We start from the raw sequence: 26,403 nt of genomic DNA on the forward strand, positions 1-26,403 counted from the left end.
TCGGATGATAGGGAGAAGTAAAATTGGCACATTTTCAGCAGTTTCATCATCTGGAACTCAGAGCTGAGCAAAATAGCATCACCACATATGGTAGATAGTTGTAGAAGGCGGTACAGGTCTGGGGGTAGGCAGTGTCCCTGTCAGAGTTCTCATCCCAGAGTTATCCCTGACGTACTCATTCCTCTGATTTGCCTGCTCTTCTTCAGAGATATACCTAATATTATAGTGCTGTAACCCTGATATCCCATGACCTCCCCTATAGCCTCATGAACTGAGAAATGGAGAATTATATATATCGTGTTGAAGCTTTTTATGGATTGTCCAGCATACTGTGCTCTCTTCAGTATAGAGCAACCTTCCTCTTTCTGTGTAACCTATGCTACATAGCGTAAGTTTCTATGCTAACTTTTAAGGTCTGTCTGGGTTCTTCAAGATGAATTTACAAGCAACTTGTTCGTGAAACTGTTTGCTCTTATTTATTCTTTTACTAAGGATCTGTGAGGACTCAGTATAGGACCAGATACCCAGGTGTTGCTGAGTAAGCATTGATGTGTGAGGATGACAGTGGTTATGCTAGATTCGTCCTATTAATCCTTGAAGAAGAAGAATAGTTAGGAAATGTTTGGAAAAATGCCTGTGTACTTCATTATATATATCCCCACTTTTTTTTTTTTTTTAAACTATCTTCTTCCAATTTGTTCTAGTTTGGGTATCCGTGGGCCAAAGGGAGACATCCTTCGAAAAGGCTTTATTATAAATTTCTCATAGGATCTCCCAAAGGCTGTGAGCTGACATGTTAAAAAATGTAATTACACCATAATTTGGAGTGGCAGGGAATGTTGAGCATAGAGGCAGTGGTACCGTGGAGAAGAATCAATATAGCTTCAAGTGCATCTGTGTCTCTTGTTCCTGGAAGATTTTAAGAGGAGCTAATTTTATCAATCCTCCAAAGACTCAATGCCATGCATTATTGAATTTAAACTTGACTCATGTGAGCCCAGCCAGCACTTCTTTCTCTTAAGATTCATGCTTATGTGTCATCATATTTTTTACTCATCAGGGTAACATTCCTGAGTGTGATACTGTCAGGAAAGAGGTCTGAGTGTGGATTATGTTTGGCAAAGTTATCCTAAGGGCACTGGTAAAATTCTTTCCTAATGTAAACTCTGTCTCTTTATTCCTGCTCTCATTTAAGAAGGAAGAAATGTTCTTTGTATTGTGGAATCAGATGTAAATAGCATTGGCTTCTGTTTCCATCCCCATATTTCTCTAAAAGATTCTGTAAAATAGTGCCCTCCAACATGAGTTAGGCAGATCCTGTGTTGTGAACAAGATGCATTGAGGCATAGGGACAAAAGATTAGAATTTACTTTTTCTCATTTGATTTGATTTGTGCCTGTGTATGTTTTATATTGAACTTATAGGTAAATAAACACATAGATAATTAAAAAAAATTATTGTAAAAACTTAACATACAAACATATTCTTGACATAAAAATATTCCACACGTTCTGTACAATCGATGGCTCACAATATCATCGCATAGTTGTATATTCATCACCATGATTTAACATATATAATCTATAGATAAACACACATTTTACTAGATGCATGTTCTAAATATGTTGCTATTAGGAGTGAATGATAAGGAAATTTCAGGACCACTGTTTTAAACCTCTGGGAATGACAGTCACATTCTTCACGAGTAAGTGAGTAGTTTGACTAATAATTTACTGATAAACAAATTAGGGCTCTCCATAAACTAGGATACTAGGAGGGAATAACTAATTCTTGACATTTTTACCTTTTTAAGCCTTCCAACTCCCATTTTCAAGTGAGATGTAAAGGAGAAAAATCTAAATTATATACCCTGAAAGGTTATCAGACAGGCATCTTGGGAAGATACCCCAAATTTTGCCAGCCATTCCACAAGAGGCATATTCCATTGTGCAACATGCAGAAAGCATAAAGAGTGGCAAGATTCTTCATTCTTTCACAAGACACCTCCTTTGGGCCTTTAAATATTTGTGAGATTTATTAGGGGAAATCTTTACTCCTGTGATATGTGGATAAGCTAAAAATAATCATGATGTAGTTCATTGAACTATTACTCTCTACATTTGTGCTTTTCTCAAATCATAGATTGTGGGGCTTCAGAGGCAACCTTCAAATCTGTCAATTATTTTTGCTTCTTAGCACCTTAATGGCATATTTCACACTGTCTGCTTAAAAATCACAGTGTTTTTACAATTTCAGGGGGTGGCAGGCGGAGGAAAGGAAGTTAGGAGGGAAATTTGACCTGGAAAAAAAAATGACTGGAAAAACAAATTTTTATAAAATCATGCAGAACAGAAAGATGAGGTCAGAACTGCTAATTGAGTAAGTTATCTAAAATCTAGAGTAGCAAAGAACTTGGCAAGAATCTGAATCTCTTGCACATTTCTTTGATTTAGTATTTTACCTATGTATTTTTAATACCCTCCCCTAAATATTAACAAATAGATTGTTTAAAATTTTCAAAATAACAAAAACCCAATTGTTATTTGAAAAATCGATTTAGCACACATCTTTCATTGACTTTCAAGTCAGAAACCCTGTGATTGGTTAAATGTGATAAAACTGGTTTGGATTCTTTCTTCTGGAAACCTATGGATATCACCTTGGATTCCCCTGTAGAATAGTTTGAAGATGCTTTTGGCAGCATGGGAAACAGGTTTCTCATTAGTAAAAGTGTATCAAGTCAGTGTCACCTTGTATTATAACATAGTGGTTAAGACCATGGACTGTGTGTGACTCTGTCTCGGTTTGAATCCTGTCTCTGCCCTGACTGCCTTTGCCGCATGCCTTTGTGGCATGGGCAGCTTCCCTAACCAATCTGGACACTGAGAATGTTCATCTGTGAAGTCATGTTAATAATAATATCTCCCTCATCGGGTTATTATGAAGATTATATAGATTAATACATGTAAAGCACTTAATACTACTACATAAAAATGTTCAATCATTGCTTGTTATTTTCATATCCTGAAAAACTTGCTCTCTTTCTAACTGAACAAGGATAAGTGACCACTTTTCTTAACTCAAGGAAAAAGAATTAGTTATGAATTTCTTTCAGTACAGATAAGTTTATGTTAAGTGATGAATTTCCTACAGGACAGAAAAGTTTGGATTTTCAGAACTAGTTCGTGGTCTTTGCTATGATACACTTGTCTTGTCTTGACAATTTTATGACAGCCTTTTCTTCCAGAAAGATATAAATGAGAAACTTAGTTCTTTTGAGTTTCAGTGGAGGGTTTGGATTATTTAGAAGTGTCAAGTGAGATGAGAAATAAGTTTTCCAACTTTTGTTATAAACTGTAAACAGTGGTTGACTTAAAAAGAAAAACAACCAGCAAACTCTGTGTGTAATAAATTTACATCAAGAAAAGGTTAGTGAATATTGATAGACTCATCCTTCTTCAATATAGTGTAAATGTAGTAGTTAGATTCAGTTGTCAACTTGGCCAGGTGAAGGCACCTAGTTCTGTTGCTGTGGACATGAGCTAATGGTACGTGAATCTCATCTGCTGCTGATTACTGCAGTTGGCTAGGACGTATGCCTGCTGCAGTGAATGACGTATGACTTAATTGGCTGGTGCTTAAATGAGAGAGCTCAATGTAGCGCAGCCCAAGCAGCTCGGCATACCTCATCTCAGCACCAGCAGCTCAGCCCAGGCCTTTGGAGATGCAGAACAGAATCACCCTGGGGAAAGTTGTTGGAACCCAGAGGCCTGGAGAGAAGGCCAGCAGAGATTATCCTGAGTCTTCCCACATAAGAAAGAACCTCAGTGGAAAGTTAGCTGCCTTTTCTCTGAAGAACTAATGAAATAAATCCCCTCTTATTAAAAGCCATTCCGTCTCTGGTGTGTTGCATTACAGCAGCTAGCAAACTAGAACAGTAAGAAATGATTGTGCCATGTGGCTGTAAATATGTTAATGGATATTAAACTTCTTTCTGGGGCTTTAGGCCCTTACAATGTTCTTGTTCCCTTTTTAAGGAAATGTAGAAGTGGCCTATGGAATTGCATAGAATGCTATATTGTCATGTTGTCCATAATCATGAGTTGATCCCTCAACTGCTATTAACTCCTCAAGACTAACTGCTTTTCAGATCAAAGTCCACATCATAATTAAGGTCTCTCAAAAGGTCAGTGTGCTACTCAGTGGGATGAAGTGCCATGATCTGATGGTTAAACTGTTACTACTTCTCATGATGAGAAAGTGTCAAGATGACAACTACTGGTGTTTGCAACCCTTTCTACTTACATAGTATAATCACAGCAGCACCTGGAAAAAACATGAAAAAGTGTTGGTCTGATTAACACAGACTCCACTAGGGAAATCCAGGTATTCCTTGCAGCAGTGAGGTAACCCGCGTTAATACCACTTTGAATATCTAACCAAGAGTTGTTTTGCATACTCACTTGTTAACTGTGTTCCAAGAAAGCCATGCAGGAAAATGAATTCTCAGAAATTAAGTTATGTACTATCTTGTGTATGTTTTTTTAAGTGGGGCCTCATGAGAGTTTTGATCATTGCTGGCTCTCTCATCCTGTTTGTTGTAATCAGGCCTTGGTTTCTGTAATCCTTGGCCTCTGTGCTTGTTCTGGTTGTCATGGTGACATGGGCATTCAGCAAGTAAGGAATTTCAGGATTCCTGAATGTCACTCAGTTCAGACCTCAACTTTTACAAAAGTGTCAGCAGAGGTGCTTGGTCTTCTCAGACTTAAAGTTCCTTATTCTCTGCATATCCCAGCTGGGTTGAGAGGGTGGTAAGCATCTGATAAATAGAAGTTTTACATATTGTATGTAAGTTTAATTGTTCACATTTGTTTCTGTTGTATAGCCTTGTATGAATATTCCACAGTGCATTCATTGTGCTATTGATCAGGCACTCTGGTTGACTTATTGGCTCTTATGAACAGTGCTTCTAAATCCATTTGTATATTTGTTTCCCTGGAGAAAACTGCAGATCTGTATCAGGATGTGAATAATTGTAAAGTGAGCCACTATATCCACTGCTCAAGTCAAGAGATAAGCTATTGCTACTCCTTAGAAGACCCATATGTAGCAATTTCCAATCACAGTTTCTTCCTTATCCTCCTCCGCCAGCCAGTTGTAGCAACTTCCTTTTTATCATAAAAATATTCATCATAAAAGTATTCATATTTTAATTGGGATTGCATTGACTCTGTAAATCAATTTGGGGAAAAATTCTCTATTTTTCCTTGACTCTTATTTAGCCTCTGAACCGGGTTCTGTCTCAGGCATCTCCTACCCCTCTGATACATTTACCTACCTTGCAGAAATTGTTATGGTTCTTTAATACAGTCTACCTACATTGCAGAAATTGTATGGCCCTCTAATACATTCTACCTGCATTGTAGAAATTGTTAATTGTCTGAAACATCCCTCTGCTTCCAAACTTTTTATGGCTACTTTGTCTACAGTCATGTTTCCGGACTATATTTTGAAGCCTTATTTCTCAATACTAAATGTCCTGTTTCCTGTTTTATAACACACCACTCCAGCTTCAGTGATGCACAGCCATAAACATCACCTGGTATCATCTGCCACAGTTGTGGGGTTGATTTGGCCTGGTTGAGGCGATTCTTTTTGGGCTCTTTCAGGTAGTTACAGTCAGTTGGTGTTTGGGGCTAGAGTCATCTCGAAGGCTTCTTTGGCCACAGGTCTGGGGTTTATGCTGGCTGTGGGTGGAGACACCTCCCTGGGCCCATGTGGCCTGGGCTTCCCCAAAGTAAGTCCTCTGGGTTCCGCGGGGGAGCGTGCTGAGAGAGGGGGGCCAGCAGATGCCCAAGGAGTCAGGTGGCGTCATCGAAAGGGCATTTATGTTGTTTCAATTTTTTGGCGATTATAGATGCAACTGTTATGAACAGTAACATACACGTTTTCATGTAAATATAAAATGTTTTTCTGTTGAGTAAATACCTAGGAGTAGGATGGCTAGATTTTATGTAACATTTGTAAGTATATGTTTAAATTAATAAGACATTGCCAAACTGATTTCCACATGGATGGTGTCATTTTGCATTTCCTGTCAGTAATGAATGAGAATTCCAGTTGCTCTGCATCCTTGTCAGCATTGTTTTTCTTTTTAATTTATTTTTAATTTTAGCCATTCTAGTATGCAGTGATATCCCGTTTGATTTTAATTTGCATTTCCCTAATGGCTCAAGCATCTTCACGTTTTAGTTGCCAACCATAACTTTTATTTGGAGACTTGTCTGCTTAGATCTTTTCCCCATTATTAAATAGTTGTGAGAACTCTTTACACATTCTGGGTGCAAGTCCTTTGTCACAAGGGTGATTGGCAAATCCTATGCAGATTAGTTTTTCCTTCTTCTAACAATATCTTTTGCTTTGCAAAAAAACACTCTTTTTGCAAAGCAAAATTTTGACAAAGTCCAATTTATCAATTTAAAAAAAATATTTTTATTGACAAAATAACATACATACACAAACATTCTTAACATACAAACATTCCATACATGCTGTGCAATCAGTGGCTCACAATATCATCACATAGTTGTATCTTCATCACCAGATCAGTTTTAGAACATTTGCATCACTCCAGAAAAAGAAATAAAAAGAAAAAAGAAAAAACTCATACATACCATACCCCTTACCTCTCCCTCTCATTGACCATTAGTATTTCCATCTACCCAATATAAATCAATTTTTAAAAAGAATTATGCTTTCAATGTCCAATCTAAAAAATCTTTGACTAAGCCATACCTGGCTCTATGTACCATTTCCTCTGCCTGGAATATCTTTGAGAGATCAGTAACTTCCTGTAGGAGGCGTTCCCTGACCTGTCTTTTTTCTTGATCATGCTTCTCTTATGTACCTTGTGTCGCCCACACCCCTAAATCCCACAGGGCTTATTTCTGCCTATTATGGTGGTTTTTACTTTCTGATTCTCCTGCTAGACTGTGCCAGAGCATCAGCATTGTGAAGGCTGGCACCATCTTTCTGTGTTCATTGATGGAACAGGCCCAGTGACACATGCCCAGTGGGCGGCACTTGTTGACTTCATGAATGGATGAAATTTCTGGGCATTTCAGGTTTCCATGCCTGAAAGTGTCCCTAATTACTTGGAAAATTTCTTCTCTTCTCCCTGCCTTGTTGACCCTGTTCTTTCAAGCCCGTTGAACCCTTCCCCTCTACTCCAGGCCACATTACTTACTGTCTTCCTATGTTTTTACTACACTTTTAACATGCCCCCTTTTCAGCATGCCTCCCATTGTGCTGTAGATATTTGAGTAGGGGTCTTTCTCCACCAGTTGAGTGTGATGGAGGAAAAAGAGTGGCATTTATTTATCTCTTTTAATCCTCAGAACCCAGGACCTGCCGTGTAATTAGTTGGTACTAAATAAATGCTTATTGAATGAATTAAGATAAGTGATTGTTTCTTTCTACTTTGTTTTTAGCATTAAAAAACATGGGCATTAGCATAATTTTGAGATACATGGCATGTAATTTTTTCTGAAGAAAAATCTTGTTTACATCATGATAGAATATTTAATTTTATAACTCTCTTGGATTCTGAACTTGATCATTAGAGAATATTTTGAAAATAAAATGCAAGAATTGTTGGGAAAAAATTAATATTGCCTTTAGTGCTACCCCCAGATGTGGTATCCTCTTGAGATTTTACAGTATTTTCTTCTTTTTTAAAAAACACTAACAGTGTCTATATAATATTTGTGAACATTTATCACTTTACATTTATTTTATAATCAATGACTATATCAAATGAATGTACAGTTAGAATACTGTATATTTCTTTCTTAAAAATTAACATTACTAGGTAGGCAATGGTGGTGCAGTGGCAGAGTTCTCACCTGCCATTCTGGAGACCCAGGTTCGTTTCCTGGTGCCTGCCAATGCCAAAAAAACAAAACAAAAAAATTGACATTATTAAGCATCTCTTGTGTCATTATGCACTGGATTTTATTTTTCTTGTACGAGAATATCTTTCAGTGCTTCTGCATGCCATGTGTAGAGATGATGATGTCCCATCCACTGTGTTAATGAGAAACCTGGCTCTAATAATAATGTTCTTTTCAGTTCTTGAAAATGACTTCTTTTATGGAAAAAGCAGCTGAACTTCAAATCAAATCAAATGACACCATAGAAAATATAATAAAGAGATTTTCTAGTATTGTCAGTACTTAAGATTAAATCCATGAAATGAGATGAGAGGAGATGAATTGTAGTCATGCCCCAGTGGTGAGTATAGGAGAAGACTCTTAATCAAGGTGGGCTTCGGGGGCCCTGCAGAGTAAGATGAGTTGGACATCAGAGAAGCTACAACCCATCCTTATGCGATAACAGGGAGGGATGCAGAGACTTGTTCTGAGCACGAGGACATGGTCAATGAAGGGATCAAGAGAGCGAATACCGAAAAACAAGCACGGAAAAGGTGGTAGTTGGTTTTAATCTGAAACCTTTTTGTTTCTCCTTCAGTAACCCTAAAACAAAGTACATACAGAGGCTAGCAGGAAGGAGCGGTGGGATGGGAAACCACATGACCACAGCTACCCCTTCCTTTGCTTTATTTTTTCTCTAATACTTTTTCAGTTCATCTTTTCAAGGCATGTCTGATGAAACTGCCTGCATGAGCCCAAAGTCTGGGTTCCAGCCCTAGTTCTGCCACTTTGGCCCAGTTTCACTTCAGTTTTTCTGAACCTCTGCTTCTTCACCTGTCCAATGTAAACAATAATATCTCGCAGGGTGGTTTTGAGATTTAAATGAGTTGATGTGCGTAGAGTGCCAAGCACAGGGCCTGGTACCGGGAGCTATTAAATAACAGAGCTGATTCTCAGCTCACTTTCCACCTTCTTTCTTTTCTCTTTCAGTAAAAATTTGAGTGTCTGTTATTTGTCATGCATTGAGGATAAAAATTGGTATCATTCCACTGAAGCTACAAACTTAAATAAAAGATAGAGACTAGGTTATCAAAGAACTTACAATCTGGGGTTTTAAGGGAACAGCAAAGTGTAAGCAGCACACTGTAATATGACACAGAATAAAATACATGCTCAGTAGAGATGCAAGCAGGGTTCTGGCTGGGATGGCCAGGAGAGGATTTATAGAGGGGAGGACATGTGATACTAACATTGAAGGATACGTGGATTTCATAGCTGGACATAGCAGTAAAAGACAATTGAGATTGTGAAAATGCACGATGCATTTGATGAGTAGCTAGTTGTGTGCATGTTTTGACCTGAGTATGAGATAGGGATATGCAGGGGGAGATCAGGCTGGAAAAATGAAGCAGAGGCAGATCTCTGATACAAATAGCTTTATTCCATGGCTGCAAAGCTCATGAAGCATGGAGCACAGATATAACTGGGTCATCTCGTGGTTGTAATTGGTATTAAGAACTCTATGGTCGTAGGCTGATGGTTAAGCATTGGGAAAGCATCACATATCACATCTTGTCACACTGGACACAGCCTTTGCTTTTAATATAAACTCCTTGCACTAGAGAATTCATGACATATTTGATAGGTAAAGAATTTACAAAATAGTCTAAAGAAACAGGAGTTGTTGATATGGAATTAGAGTTATGATTTCTCTTAGCTCAAGAAGGCTCTCCATACATATGCCTCTACCAACCTTAGGAAGTAGAAATCCGAGTCCTTACAGATAATTTACTTCAAGTTTTAGGAATCCCTGTTTACATAGTACCAATGATCTGTTTTAAAGAATTGCATTGTTCAGTGGTCAAAATAATTTTGGCTGGATATTATGTTTATAAGTAACAGAAATGAGCATGTAAGCCTGGATGGCATGGATGAAAATAAAGTACCGATAACACCTATTGAAAGAGAAGTTTCATGACATTTATTGTTTCTTCTAGGGACCTAATTCCTATTATTGCTGCTCTGGAATACAATCAGTGGTTCACAAAACTCTCCTCTAAGGATCTAAAACTGGTAAGTAATTGAAGATGCAGCACATGTTGCTTGGCTTTGCTGAATTTCAAAAAGCCTAAGGATTGTCCCAAAACATTTGTTTTTCTACCATACTGGCAAACTGCAGGAGGCATTTTTCTGTAAATGACTTGCATAAAATTCTATAAAGTTTTTAATGTGAGAGGCTTCAGAGCAGTACTTCCTCATGTTTTCAGCTGCTTCAGGCAATTTTAGAAGATAAGCAGGAAGCTACACTTAGCGTAGCCTTCAGTATGCATTCATTCAGTTGGCAAAAACTATTTAAGTTCCATTTGCACAGCTGCAGATAGCATATTTTATGTTCCCTATCTTGTGTCCCATTTCCACAAAGTTTCCCTTCCTATGAATTTAGGAAAATGATATCAAGTAGAGTTGGTCTGGTTGAGTTAGAGTACTTAGCATTAATTTTCTAGAAGAGTTTTTTTGGCAGATTTATGCGAAAGTAAAATGAAACCAAAGTGAAATCTGTTAGTTTTCATAAGGTTTGGAGAGGGGCCCAGTTTTCGGTCTTTTTTACTTGGGGAAGTAAGATGGTCTGTTAGGGATTTTGCCATATGGGCAGATGCTTATCCATGAGTTAACTTTCTGCTGATTCTTTTTGGGACAGGAAATAATTTCCCATGTGGTTTTGTTGGAGATTCTCACATTCAAGACTCTGGCTTTCAGAGGTCATGGGCTCTAGATCATAATCAGACTAGCAAAGAGGCTAAGAAATGAACAGATAAGGGAGTGCGAATTATGGAAGCTTTATCAGCTGAACAGGCAGTGTCCATGGTCAGTGGTGATGGTACGGGTGGGTGCCCGCTCAGCACCCAGGAAGCACCCAGGAAGCTGTGATGTGAGACCTGGGGAGAGAAGCTTCTTGTTTGTTGCCAGCTGGTAGCAGACCCCCCAGATACTGTAAGTGGGAGAGGTAAGCCATTAGAGGAATGAGAATGAGATTAGCCTGGAGGTCATGGGGTCAGAGGGAATAATGCTTTCGTTATTAAGTCAGTTTTTGTGGCTAGTTCAAACATTCACCTAAACTGGTGACTTTCAAAATGGGTGCCCAGGACAGCTCCGAGGAGGTTGTGGAGACCCCAGTTTTGGCAATTGCCCCCAATTTCTGCAGTAGGATGCAGATGTGTCCAGGCAATTGGGCTGGCCATTCAGTCCTTACATCTCCCTGGTATAGCTTTTTCAGCTGTCTTAGACGTGGAAAGAAAATGTTAACCTAGTTATTTCAGTCCCAGACAAGCAAAGCATGTAAATGCTCATATGCTTTCTTGGGTGTTCGGGGGTGGAAGGAAATGCTGCTCTTTTATTAACTAAAATTTCAATATAAACATACAAATGAGAATATTTTTAATTTTTGGTATTTTAAAATGAAAAAATTTCCTTTGGGTTGTCACTCTACAAGTCTTCAAAAAGAGTAGTAATTCTTTATCTATATTTTTCACCTAAAGTTAAAAAAGAAAGCATCGGGCTTTTTGAGGGAAAGGACAACAGGACAACATCAGGAAGCTCATGTTCTCTGAATTTTTTTTTTTTTTAATGAGACGTACATGCCAAAAAAATAGTGATTTCCTTTCCAGTTATATGAGCTCTCTGGGTTAAGATTGTTCCCAGCCCAAAGAAACTCTCTTCTACTAAGGTATCACAAGAGAAAATGATTTATATGCTTTATACTGATTTTATGAAGCAAGTCCCACTCCCCCCCCCCACAGTCACTGTTCCTAATTTGAATAGAAAATTTTTTTAAAAAAAGGTATTTGATCAAGACCAAGTTTCTGTCCTATATTCTTGATTCATGAAAATAGCTGTGGATTTGGGGTCTTGATCAGCTCTTTCAGTTTTATAATTTAGCCAAGTCATTGAATTATGATTGTGTTTCCTTTCAAGCTTTTAAAAATGATGTGGTTAGATCAGATAATGTATGAAACTCCTTTTAGTTCTAAAATGCCATATTTTATTTTGCATTAGTTCACTTGACACTTTATAGCGATTACTCTAGTTTTTGTTGCATACTTTTTTTTTTTTTAACTTTATAAATGCAAACTTTTTTGAGAGTCCATGTTGTCATATTTCCTGGGTCTGCCCTTGAGAAATTGGGTGCTGTAAAATGACAGAATTTCTCTCTCTCCAATTTTGGAGGTTAGAAGTCTGAATTTAAGATATTGACAGGGCCGTGCTTCTCCAGAAGCCTACAGCAGGGGATCCCTTTCCTGCCTCTTTTAGCTGCTAGTAGCCCCAGGCATTTCTTGGCTTGTGGCAGCATCACTCCCATTTCTACTTCTATCTTCACATGATTGTTTTCTCTCTCTGTTGTGTCCAAATTTCTCTCTTCTTATTAGGATACCAGTCTTTATTGGATTTAGTGCCACCCTAAGTCCAGTATGACTTCATTTTAGCTTGATTGCATTTGCAGAGACCTTATTTTCAAGTAAGGGCACATTCAGAGAATGTGAAAAATCTACTCTATAGATTTCTCAGTGTACAAAAACAAGGTAGAATTAATGTAATCATGAATGACTGCTTACACTTCTCCCCTACTGGTATCTTAAAAAAAAAGTTGGACACACTTTCGTATGTTTTCTTTAATATATATATATGTTTTTTTTTTTACATGGGCAGGCACTGGGAATCAAACCCGGGCCCTCTGGCATGGCAGGCGAGCATTCTTGCCTGCTGAGCCACTGTGGCCCGCCCTTTAATATATTTTTATTACAGTATTTATACCCAGGGGATAAATTAACTCTTCATAGTCCCTGCTTTGGTAGATTACTTCTCTAGAGGCCCTGCAAAGTAGCCCAGAAGAGGTTATGATCCAATGGGTTGTTTCTAGAAATTAGGATGTTCCCTGCAAAACATTATCTAAGTAATCACTTTTTTTTTATTATTAATTAACGGAAAAGAAGAAATTAACCCAACATTTAGAAATCATACCATTCTACATATGCAATCAGTAATTCTTAACATCATCACATAGATGCATGATCATCGTTTCTAGTACATTTGCATCGGTTTAGAAGAACTAGCAACACAACAGAAAAAGATATAGTAAGTAATCACTTTTTATCATGACAAGACAGAATAAGATCTAGTTCCCTGAACATATATTGTAAAACAAAGAATTGTGCTGATTAAGTGGTCACATTTTAAAAATCACCACTGTCAGCAAAATGTAAATTGCATGCATAAGATCAAGTAGAATTAAGTTTTCTCTTCCCTCATCCATCAGTGGGTCACATTAGAAATCTAGGAATAATGTGAAGGTAGCATTATGGACCGAATGGAATCAAATGGCATATAAGAATTTTCAAATCTAAAGGATACTTGACCAGAGAAGTTTTGCAGCTTTGACTATTCTTCAGTTCCAGAGTCTGTATCAGTGATGGTTAATGCTGTTGTTGTATTTGTGATTTCATGGTCAAAGATCTTTAATATTTTAAAATGGTAACTTAGGAAAAGAAATTGACTATTTAAAAAGAATATTCTGTCTTTTTAAAAATCATTTGGATTTAAATAGACCCTCAGTTGTAATTGTAAAATCTCTTTTTAATGTTTAAATAATATACTTTCAGAAGGCAAATTAAAGTTAGTTTCGGAAGAGAGCAGGCTCTAAATCAATATGAAAACATTAAAGTGAAAAACTTAAATGAAAATGATGCACCATTTTGCCACCAGGGCACAACTTTTTGCTTTCATACATTAATCATTTTTAATTGTTGTAATCTTATTAAACATTTTATTTTAATGATGCTATTTCACTTAATATCAAATCCCAAGCATGTGCAGTATTTCCACAGACTGTTTAATAACATAAGGGAGCCACAATTTAACTCTTTCCTATCACTTTGCCCCATTTTAGAGAATATTACAGCATTAAGAACATCATAATAGTAGCTACCATGAATTATCAAGTGTTTCTTCAGCCTCCCTATTAAACTACATCCGACTTTAAACCTTAATTTTCATATCTCTAAAGAGAGTATGATAATACTTAACTAATAGCTTTGTGATAGAGAGAATTGAAAGAGAATACACATAACGGGTTTAGCTCAGTGCCGGCACATAAGAGCTCAGTAAAGATAGCTCCATCGTCAACATCATTGTCACCATCGCTTGCATTTAGTTTTCAGTTCTCCATTTCAGGCATCACTTGCCTTGGGAGTTCTTTTTCATTTTCCCAAGACTTGATGAGATGCCCTCTGTGTGCCCATAGCACCACCGAAGTGGCCTTGGAATTACTACATCATGATTGCATGTTGCATTTTACTTCTTGTCTTTCCCCTGTTGGATGGCATGCTCTTGAAGGCAGGGACTTTGTCCTCTATGTCATTGTATTTCTGGTCACCCAGATGGTCAACAGTAGTTGACATGCCATTAAGGTTTGTTGAATGAATGAATGCGTGAATGGTGCTTTTCTTGAATTAAAACTGCATTTGCATGGATTTTTAAGAATGAAGTGAGTTTGTTTGCTTTAGCCTTGTAAGATGATCAAAGAATGTTTTCTGTTACAGTCCACTGATATCTGTGAACAGATCTTGAGGGTGGTGGGGAGGTCCAATCGACTGGAAGAATTGGTACTGGAAAATGCTGGACTTAGAACGTGAGTATTTTCTTGGATATACGAATATGTTAGAAATAAATATATTTTTTTTTTTGGCATTTACTATTTAGTTAATACAAAGTTAAAAATAGTTGGGGGGCGGGCAATGGTGGCTTAGTGGCAGAATTCTTGCCTGCCATGCCAGAGACCTGGGTTTGATTCCTGGTTCCTGCTCATGTAATAATAAAAAAAAAAAAAAAAAAATAGTTGGGCAACTCTTATATTCTGAAAAATAATTCCGTTTGCTCCCCTTCACTATCATGAAGGTCAAGAATTTAATTGCATCTTTTGCCACTGTGTCACTTGGTGTTTTTGAGGGTGGGAGGTATGATGGATAAGAGTGTGAACTCCCGGGCCCAAATGCCTCATGGCCTTGGGCAAGTTGTTTAAAGCTCTCTGTGCCTCAGTATCTTTGTCTTTAAAATGGGAATAATAATAGTGCCTACCTTATAGGATTTTAGTTGTGGGGGTAAATGAATTAATAAATGTAAACTGCTTAGAAAAGTGCCTTTCACTTTGTGGGTACTATGTGTTAGCTTTTGTTATTAATATCTTCAGTGGTACTCATAGTGGTACTTATGAATTTACTGCTTGGCTTTGATCAGCTTTAGTCATTTCTCTCCCTTTTCAAGTTAGTACTTAACGTAGTCTTCATCGAGTGGTTCAGTAGTCAGTATCCTCAGCCTTACTGAGGGCGTAAGTATTTGAGTCTGATAGAACAAAAGGCTTTCCTGGTACCAAGTGGGAAGGGTTGACACTTTTGTAATCTAGCACTTAGTGTGTTATTCCAAGTTAAACATAACTAAAATAGTGATTTTGATTTTTTGTTAAAATATAGTGTTAGCAATTGTAGTCTTTAAACTCAATAATTAGAGCAGCCAGTTTTGCATTCAGGAGTATTGCATGGAATGAGAGCTAAGATACAGTGACCAGCTTCTGTGATTTTTGTGAACAACAGATTTGATTCAGGATTTTAAAAAATAAGTTATGGAGGGGCGAAGTAGTCTTATTTAACAGTGTCATCAATGTGTCTTTAAAGCGACAATTATATATATTCTTTTTGCTTCTGAATGAGGATTATGGCCAATCAAAATGTTCTGTATTCTGGCTATAGCTTTACAACTTTCTCTAATGAGGAAATATACTTGTATAATATAGATCGGGCATTAACAAAAGTGTTATCTAGATTAACACTGTGTAAGGAGGTTTCTCTTTTTTAGATTTCACTCTAGCTAGTCTAAGCCTTAGGTGTTTTTTATTTGAACAGTTTTACATTTCATGTTATTTAATCTTATTGTTTTGTTTACTTGCAGAGATTTTGCACAAAAACTGGCTAGTGCTCTCTCGCATAATCCCAACTCAGGACTGCACACGATTAATCTTGCTGGCAACCCACTGGAGGATAGAGGTACTGTAGCATCCATATTACCATTGAAACCAGAATTATGAGAGGATTAGAATGCTTTAATTTAGCCATGCCTCCATTCAAGCTAAGCTTCAATTATATTATAAATGTTGTTGATGCGCTTATTGGCTTCTAGTTTTTTCCTTGTGTGAAAATACTCATGCTACATTTTTATTATCTGCTTAGCAGTTTTTGAAGTGACACAAAAGGAAAAGAGGATATTGTTTTAAAAATATTGTATTAGCTATCTAGTGCTGTGTAACAAATTACCACATACTTAGCAGCTTAGAACAACACAATTTTGTCTTATCTCAATGTTTGTGAATCTGTCTGAGTATAGGTTAGCTGGGTTCTCTGCTCAGGTTCTTACCAGCTGAAATCAAGTTGACAGCCAAGGCTGTAATTTCTTCTGGGATCTGGGATTCTCTTCAAGCTCACTAGTTGTGGGCAGAATTCATTTTCTTGGGACTGTAGGACCGAGGCCACCATTTTCTTACTAACTCTTACCCAGGACCACTCCTAGCTGCTGGAGACTCTGCTCAGGTCCTTGCCATATGGCCCTACTTTCACAATGTGGCAGTTTGCTTGGTCTCTAGGGACTGCAGGAAGGCATCTTCCCTATGGTTTGTTTTCTTTCAAAGGGCTTACCTGATTAGATCAGATCTGGACATATCTCTCTTGATGAACTCAAAGCCAACTGATTAATAACCTAATTGTGTGAGAGATTCCATCATACTCATTTGAGAGTGGTTATATCCTTCAGGTGGTGGGACTGTTCGGGACCATCTACTGCAAATATCATTTAATATTTAACAAGATTTAAATGAGAGAATGGGAAAAAGTAGGACTAGAGTTTATGATGACACACAAGAAGGCTTCCTTAAAAGTGATGCCTGGGCAGAGGGAACAGTCAGTAGATTGAGATATTGAAACATGAGAATTTGAAATCTCAGTAGTAGAACATTGATGTTTGGCGTTTAAGAAAAAGCAGGTGTATCTTTAGAGGGAATATTTGTTTTCATTATCTGTTGTCTCTGGTACAATTGTGTTCCAGCTCTTTGGAATACGAGCCTTTCATCTTTCAATGTTGTATATTTGATGAGGATTAACTATTAAACTGAAATGAAGATGCTGATATAAATTCTCAGCCTTGCTTTCTTTTCCTGATAAGGTAATTGTTCTGTGTTGAAAAGATTTTCATGTGATATTCAAGCAAAAATCTGAAGGGTATTTTCCAGCATCCAAAGTAATAGGTCTAAAGGAGGGTTGTAACTGAATTAGAAAACAAAATCACCTGGAAGCATCCTTATAGCAAAAATAAAAGCTGAAAATAATGAATGCATGTTCCTGGAATTGGAATTCCCTGGGGTATAATGTTTCCTTTAGGAAAAACAATTGTTCTCTCTATTAATCAAATGCTACAGAGTGGTGAGTGTGACAAAGTAGAAACTGTGTAGATCAACTTTTATAGACAAGGGGGATGCTTTAGTTTTGCATTTAATATGGTTGGGACTCCACAATTTTTATCTGCCAAAGGGATAGAATCCATAGAGAGTGGTAATTGTGAGAGGTAGGTCCTTAAGGAATGAATTCCAGAGTGTAAGCAGATCAGAAAGAAGTACCTCTTAGTAATGGGGAAATGCAAATTAAACCACAAGATACGTTTCACACCCCGTAGAATGGTTGTCATCAAAATAAACATTGACGGGCGGGCCGCGGTGGCTCAGCGGGCAAAGTGCTTGCCTGCTATGCCGGAGGACCTCGGTTCGATTCCCGGCCCCAGCCCATGTAACAAATACGGAGAAACAGAATACAATAAAACAAGAAAATGTTTCCCTTTCTTCCTTCCTTCCTTCCTTCTATCCTTCCTTCCTTCTCTCTGTCTTTCCTTTAAAAAAAAAAAAAAAAAAAAAAAAAAAAAAAAAAAAAAAAAAATAAACATTGACAAGATGTGGAGAAACTGGAATTCTCTTACATTGCCGATGGGAGTGTAAAATGGTGCACCTCTTTGGGAAATGGCTAGGTGGTTTCTTAAAATGTTAAACACAAATTTGCCATACAGCCTAGCACTTGCACTCCTAGGTATCACCAAGAGAAATGAAACCTATGTCCCAACAATGACTTGCACATGAGTAGCAGTATTATTCACAATAGCCCCAAAGTGGAAACAACCCAAATGTCCGTCCGCTGATGAGTGCGTAAACACAATGTGGAGTGTGCTACTCAGCAATAACAAGAAACAGAAGACTGATAAATGTTACAGTATGGATGACCCTTAAAAATATTTATGTGAAGTGAAAGAAGCCAGACCCCAAATACCATGTATTATTTGAATTTGAGAGGCTCGGCAGGTCTGAATGAGTGTGAGACCTTCATCTCCTTTCATATCATCTGCTTCTGCCTCCTCAAGTGCTGCTGCTTTTATCAGGCCCTCAACTCTGAGCTTCCTTTTTGTCTGAATTTCCATGATAGCTCTTCCTTCTGCCTGCATTACATTTTGGTGCCTCTAATGCCAATTTCTCTTCCCCTACCCTTCACCAGCTTGTTTCCCCACTCCTTGATCTTTCTCCTCTTCTTTTGTGATGGTTAAGTTCATCTGATAATATTTACATTTATACATATATATATAAACATACGCATACATATACATCTCCTGTTGTTTTGTTTCCCTGGAGAACCCTAATAGTCTTTCCGTTAACAGATACCAGCATCTAGCATAAGATATACTCAATTAATCTTTAAGCAACTTTGATTTCATTTAGTCTTAAGTGTCTCACTAGTTTTTTCTTTCTTTTTTTTGAACATGGGCAGGCACCAGGAATTGAACCCGGGTTTCCAGCATGGCAAGCGAGAACTCTGCCTGCTGAGCCACAGTGACCCACCCTCACTAGTTTTTTAATTGCATTAAAACATGATGAACTTTATGGAGATTTCTTTTGTATGGAATTGGAACATGTGAGCCAAGATGACATTTCCCTGCCTTTTGTCTCCTGTTGGAGACCTGTTTTTGTGTGTGGTTTTTTTTTTATCTAACTATAGCCCATTCATGGGTGTTTTAATTATGAAAATTCCAAGGATATTTTCCTTAGCCTCTTATGTACAAACCAACTCTCCACTGCGATTCTGACTCATATATATTCAAATTTTGACACTCCTGAAAATGTTTTCTAGGCCAAGACCTTCCCTTTTTCTGCTCCTAGATTCCTTCATTGCTGTATTTGCTGGTGCCCTCGGACAGCTGTCAATTTCAGTTTTTCTCACCTTTTTACACCCTTGGGTCTGAGGAATTGAACACAAATTCCTCAGAGCTCCTTTTGTTCATGCTCAGTATCTGAAAATGAGAAGTAGTTTTTCAGCTTCTGGATAGAAATTGAACAAGAAATCCAATTGAGGATGAAATATTTTCTGAAATTTCAATCTAGGAAAAACTTTAATAGTTTTGATTTCTGAGCTTTTCAATGACATTATTTTATATTTCAAAGCAATCAAAAACATGAGAGCAGTTTGCAATTAAATTGTATAGTATATAAAGTTGAGCCAACCAGGGAAGATTATTTACAAGGAAACACAAAAAAACACAAAGCAAATAGTATCTTAGAAGTTAAGTAGCCCAGAGTTCTGAGGAATTTAAATAAGAAATGAAACTGGATTCTGCACCTGAAGTATCAGGGACTTATTTGGAAACTCAGAGAGAAGGTTTGGCTTCTTACTTTGTGATATGAATGCTGCTGCAGCTAACCACCATTATTTGCAGCTTAAGTTTCCTTGTCATAACTTTGTACAAAGGACAGGCCTTCAGCCTTCTGATTGTTAAGGGCCTTGTGGTAAAGAGGCCAGAGAACGATTTGGTAAACAGAGGTATGGTGGGAAATGGTTCGAAAACTAAATGGCCTTCTCTCCTTCTGAAAGAGCCGCTCAAGGCACTGAAAAGACACATGCGCCAAGGTCTTCTTAAACAGTTTACCGGCTCGCTCTTGCCCGCAGCTGACTGGCTGTCCACCCAAGGCGTTCTTGGCCATCCCCAGGTATCAAATGCTTTGTATCTGACTCAACTTCTTGGATCAGTGTTGGGTATTTGCAGACACTGTAGCTCTTCTCTTTCTTACCAATTCACATTCATTATTTTCCTAAACATTATACACTCCATGGTCCATTCTTCCTAGTTATCCTTCCCAGTTGCCCTAGTTTATGGCCTCAACCTTCAAAGGAAGGCTTGTCTTTACTGCCCCCTCTGCCACTTTATTCCAAATTTTATATTTTATTTTAATTTTTGAAAGATGACTTAGGATCCTGTTTCATGGTGTTTATGTTTTGGAAGTGTTGACCTAAAATATTTTTTTCTTGACTATCTGGTGGTGGCTCTTGACTTGATCTTCTGAATAAGACAAGAGGAATGGATTTTAGAATTGCCGCCTATATATTTTTGATGTTTTGTATCTCTTTCCTATTTCTCAGGGTATGCCAGTGGGTTCCAGACTTGAAATGTGTAGATTTAATTCTGGGTTCCACCACTTTATAGCTATGCTTCCTTGGAAAAGTTACCAAATTTCTCTGTGCCTCAGTTTCTTCATGTTTTAAACAGATAATAATGGAACCTACCACATAAAGGTGTTTTAAATGTTTAAAGAGATCATATACATGAAACAATAATAGCCTGTCATATACTCTGTATTCAATAAATGATAGTTTTTACCACCTCTTTTGATTCGTAAAATAGCCGTGTGATGTAAATAGCACAAGTGTTACTATTTGTTTTATGGATAAGGAAACCAATTCTGTGTATACTTGGCTTGAACAAAGTTTGCAAAATGTTAGTTGATAGGAAATGTGTAGAATTTCTTCTAGGTTTTCCCAAACAATCAGTCAATCATTCTCTCTCATATTGGAGCATGTTTTTTTCCTATTTGACTATCTAGATTGCCTTTGAAAGTGGAAGGAAACAATTTTGTATGTGCTTCTTTGGCTTATCCCATAATGTATCAATAAATTGTCTTAAATTAATTACCTTAAGGTTTCAAGATGCCAGGTTTTTGCATGACAGGTACATTTCTTTAGATCCATGATTTCAGGCAATTGTCATTTTTATGGTTACACGAGGTAAAACAATATTAAAAATCTGTATATTTGGATTTTAGGGCATTTGTCAGTCAGGAGTGTTGAAGCCATATTTTTCACTGTCCCTTTATTTCTGTATGCTTGATTCTAGCCTCTCTTTCTGTGATCCTCATTTTTGAAATGGAAACCCTTCATTGTATTTTATATTTTTATTCATTTACTTAGTGTTTCTGAACCATCTCCAAGGAAGTTGTAAGAATTGGTAGTCGTCTAAAGATTTTTAACTGATCTGTACTCTGAAAACTATGTTCAACTTTTTATGCTTTTTAACAGACAAGAGGCCTTTTCTTTCCTTTATCATGATGTTAGAACTCCACAGGCAGAATTTTGCCAAGTTATTAATTTTGATGCTTCCAATTAACAAGAGATCTTCCTTAAAAGTTTTTATCCACATGGAAATCATTGATATCAGAATATCCAAGTGATAAAATTTTAGATGATATAGATTTTTAAGTACATCCATGACTAATGGATTAAGTCTGCAGTGTCAAATTTTAATATCCTATGTTTGTAAGTTAATGACATCAGATGGCATATTATAAAAGTAAGTATTTCATAATTTTTTTATTAGGTATAAATATTCAGAAGCAGAAGGAGTTATTATCAAATTTCATTTTGAAAGGAGAAATAAAAAGTAGACCATATTTTCTTCTAATTCTGACATATGCTTAAAAAAAAATACAGTTACAAAAAGGGCAATCCTTCTCGTAAAGTCTCCAAATGAGTAAATTTTAATTCGTAGTTTCCACTTTTTTGTATCAAGTCAGAACATATACTCCAGGATGACATTTCCCTAACTTTTTTCTCCACATCCCTACCTGGGAGACCTGTTTTGTGTTCATCTACAGCCCATTCATGGTTGTTTTAATTGGGAAAATTCCAAGCATGCTTTCCTTAGCCTTGTGTGTACAAACTGACTCACCAGAATGGTTATCATGCATATGCATTCAGGTTTTGACATTCCTGAAAATATTTCCTCAGGCCAAGGCTGTCCTTTTTTCTGCTCCTAGATTCCTTCATCCCTGTATTTGCCAGTTCTCTGGATAGCTGTCAGTTCTAGTATTTCTCACCTTTTTTCACTTTTGGATCTTTTGTACTTTTTTATTTGGTGTCTTTTGCTTTCCTTTGTGCAGAAGTTTTTAATAATGAAATTTTTTCTTGGCTAGATAGAAGACTACAGAGATTATCTTTTTCTTATGTCAGTTTTGTTAAACTGTGTTTTTCATAAGGAATTTGTTCCTTCTAAATTGACATATTTTTGACATAAAGATATTTATTATACTATTCAAGGATATTTGCAACGTTTGTAGGATCTCTATTGATATCCCTTTCTTCATTCCTGATTTCAATAATTTGATCTCTTTCTCTTTTTAAACCGGTCTTGATAAGATTTATTAATTATGTCAGTCATTTTGAAGAACAAACTTTGTTAATTTTACTTATTTTATGGCTGTGTTATATTTAATTGACTTCTTTCCTTTTTGTTATTTCTTTCCTTCTGTTCATGGGGATTAATTTGCTGTTCTTTTTCAGACATCTTGAGATGGATAATCAGATAATTTCCAACTTTTCTTCTTTTTTAATGTATGTACTTAGGAGTATAGCTGTGATAGTTTTGTTATTTAATTCAAAATATTAAGCAAATTTCTTTTTCGATTCATTTCTTATTTGGAAATACTTTGCTTAAGTTGTAATTGTTTGGGATTTTCTAATTAATTTTTTGTTTTAATTTCTATCTTCATTCCATTGCAGAAGTAGTAGTTAGAGAACATACTAGTGATTAGAGAGTATGTGCTGTACGATTTCACAGTAATTAGGGACATATGCTATGTGATTTATTGACACTTGGTTTATGTTATGGCTCAGCATATGGTCACCTTTGGTAAATGTTCCATGTGCACTTTGAAAATGTGTATTCTGCAGTTACTGAGTACAGTGTTTTAAGTGTCAGGTAGATTTTTTTTTCACTGTGGTCCTACAATCTTCTTTATCTTTATTGACCTTTTTGTTCATTTGTTTTCAGCTACTGACAGGTGTGTTTAAAAAATAAAAAAACCTCTCACTAACATCTGTGTGTGTGTATTATATATGTATTTTCCTTTTATTACTGTCAGTTTTGTTTTATATATCTTGAGATACTGTATTGAAAGCATACAGATTTAGACTTATTATATCTTCCTCATTAGATGAAATTTATTATTAGTAATGCACCTTAAAATCTTATGTTATGGGCAGTGTGAGGGTGGCTCAGTGGCAGAATTCTCTTCTGCCATAAGGGAGACCCAGGTTCAATTCCCAGTGCCTACCCATGGAAACAACAAAGGAAAACAAAAAAAACTTATGTTATTATAGCTGTATCAGCTTTCTTTGGCTAGTGTTCACAGTATGTATCTTTTTCCATGATTTTACTTTAACTTCTTTACAGTATATATATATCTCTAGATGTCTCTTGAAAACATCTGCTGTTTTTATCCAGATGAACCATCTTCGATTTTTAATTTGAGTATTTAGTGCATGTATATTTAATGAAATTATTGATTTTGGTGAAAAGTACTGCATTTCTATTTTCCTTTTTTTCTTTGTTCCTTTTGTCTCTCCTTTTTTTTTTTTTTTAACCTTTTAGATTAATCCAGCTTTTAAAATTATGCATCTTTTCTTCCCTCTCCCCCATTTGCATGATATATTAATTCTTTGTCAAGATTCTTTCAGCTAAACACTGCTCTCCTTTGGATTGTACAATATGGACTAGCATATTCAAATCTCTAGAAATATTCAGATAAGAAACTTATTTACCATTTTTTAATCCAGAAATTATCAAACTTAGTGGACTGTGGAACATTCTGGAGAGGTAGGCAGGAGCTCAAAGATGACCTACCATCCTTGGGGGGAAATACCTGTCTAGAGGCTTAGTCAAGGTGCAGGTCCTTTGGGTTGCCTCTACATAAGTGATTTCTTGATAAACTTTGATAAAACTTACAGGAAATTTGGGGCTTATAATAGAGGAGCAACCAACAAAGTAGTTCCTTATTGCTACCTACAGTTTTTGAGTTAGTCTCAGGAAACCTGTGCTTAATACTGTCCTGTAGAATTTAAGGAGCCTGCCTAAAAGCATGATATAGGGAGATGATAACTCACCTGCTGTGGGAGGTTAGCTGTAGAACTTGTAGGAAGAACTGAGACTATTACTTACTCCCTTCCAGAAAGCAGTTCTGTGTTCTTTGAAGTCCTTGGGTGAGTGAGCCAGTGTTCCCAGTTTCCTGCTCTGGCAGTTAGTTTAGAAAATGTCTGAATTTAAATACTGTAGATTCCTGATGAATTATTGCAGGGTACAAAACTTACTTCTAAGAAGTTGAAACATACTAATGCCTAAGGTTGTTAGCCCTTAGCCAGTTAAGAATCTGCTTAATCAAAGTCCATCTTAAATTAAGTCCATCTACTAAAAGTAAAACTATTATCTGAACAGTTACTATTACACCATTTTCTTAACCAAAATTAAATAGCAAATATCTGCTCATCTAAATGGAGATAAACTCATTAAGACCCCAGTTAGAAAAAGGGGGTAGGGGGACAATGATATCACCTTTGCCAAGAGGATTTGTATTTAATATAGGATCACAAGGAGGGTAAATCTTGGCCCCAAAACATCTCTATTATAATAGTAAACTTCCAGGTATAGTTATGCTTAATTAAGCAATCTTCCTCTGTTCTCCTACCCTGGAGGTAGGACAGAGAGAAAAGGAGACATGCTGGTAGATGATAAGAAAATAAAGACTGATGTTAGAAAAAAAGTGTGATTACTTCAAATGGAATCAAATTCAAGTTAATTTTCATATAAAACAAATGGAATTCTGAATTATTCATAATTCTAATAATCTCTTTTGTTTTTTCCTTTTTTTTTCAGGTGTGTCCTCTTTAAGTATTCAGTTTGCCAAACTCCCAAAGGGATTAAAGCATTTAAATTTATCTAAAACCTCATTATCACCTAAAGGTACAGTATATCTTATTTATTTAAAATTGTATCTACCATATTTTTGCTGCACCATGCTACCATAAATAATTGGAATTATTACTCAGTTATACACCTACATAGTACATTATTGTGAGCTGAAGTTTAGAGTCATATATGACTTTCCTCACAGGAGGAACGTCAGACATTAAAATGTAAGAATGTATAACTCAGTAAACTTTGTGGTAGACGATGACTGTGATTAACAGTACAAAATAAAAAAAAATCTTCAAGGAACCAAAACAAATGTACAGAACTATTAGATGGAGTTAATGAGGAAATGGTATATGGGAAAGAATGCTCCTACTACAAACTATGAACTATAATTAACAGAAATATCTTAATATTCTTTCATCAACAGTAACAAATGTACCACAGTAATTCTAGGGATCATTGTTAGGGGAGGATGTGGGGTATGGGATGTGTTGGGTTTTCTCTTTTTTTTCCCCTTTTTCTTTTTTTCCTAGAATAATGAAAATGTTCTAAAATTGATTATGGTGATGAATGCCCACCATGTGATGGTATTGTAAATGACTGTTCTATGTTTGAATGGAACATATGGTGTGTGAAGATATCTCAGTAAAATGGCACTTAAAAAGAAAAAACTGCACTGGGCATTGCTGGAATGAACCCTTTTCTGAGAAAAAGATTTTCCAGAAGACAAAAAACAACTGACCTGATGGGGCTTTCTGAGAAAATGGAATGTACCCTACAGAGCTGCAGATAAGAAACACTTCATGATAAACCAGTTTCAGTCCAGTAGAGATAACTTATCAGAGTGGACAAGCATACCATACTAATTAATAAGTTTATCTCCTCCCCACTCTCTAAGACACCCCCATGTAAAATGGATACTACATCAGCCAATCCAAACACCTCAGTACTTACTTCTGCATTTGCCCTATATAAGTTTCCCCTTATCACCCCCTTGAGGGAGCTTCCTTCTACTTTCTGAATGGAATGCTGCCTGATCCACGTAAAGCTCAACAAAACTGTGAAATCTTGAATAAATAAATAAATAAATAAAGTATTACAGTACTCTAGCAGTTTTAAGAAGAATTTATATAATTCAAGTGCTTTCAGAGTAGCGGATAGTCTCACTGACTGTCTCCAGCCCTATCCTCATATTCCCAGAAACAACCGGTTGGAATTCTTTTGATTTGTCCTTGTCTAAGCAAGTTGGTCTTCTTTTCCGCAATTGTCAGATGTACTCCCTGCTGTACAGAAAACTTTTGGCCCTAAGTTGAGTCTCCACAGTAGATCT

At 36.6% G+C, this 26,403-nt stretch overlaps 1 protein-coding gene across 4 annotated transcripts in view; it reads left to right on the plus strand.

Moving 5' to 3' along the window:
• Positions 1 to 26,403, plus strand: part of CARMIL1 (capping protein regulator and myosin 1 linker 1) — a 338,321-nt gene that overhangs the window by 170,453 nt on the left and 141,465 nt on the right. For all 4 annotated transcript variants that reach the window (XM_077143786.1, XM_077143787.1, XM_077143789.1 and 1 more), the window contains exons 9-12: positions 9,929 to 10,004; positions 14,525 to 14,613; positions 15,927 to 16,021; positions 25,035 to 25,121. In XM_077143786.1, the coding sequence (XP_076999901.1) occupies positions 9,929 to 10,004; positions 14,525 to 14,613; positions 15,927 to 16,021; positions 25,035 to 25,121 (347 nt within the window). The remainder of the gene's footprint in view (positions 1 to 9,928; positions 10,005 to 14,524; positions 14,614 to 15,926; positions 16,022 to 25,034; positions 25,122 to 26,403) is intronic.

The sequence above is a fragment of the Tamandua tetradactyla genome, chromosome 25 (genome assembly GCF_023851605.1).
Source record: "Tamandua tetradactyla isolate mTamTet1 chromosome 25, mTamTet1.pri, whole genome shotgun sequence".
In the NCBI taxonomy this organism is placed as follows: Eukaryota; Metazoa; Chordata; class Mammalia; order Pilosa; family Myrmecophagidae; genus Tamandua; species Tamandua tetradactyla.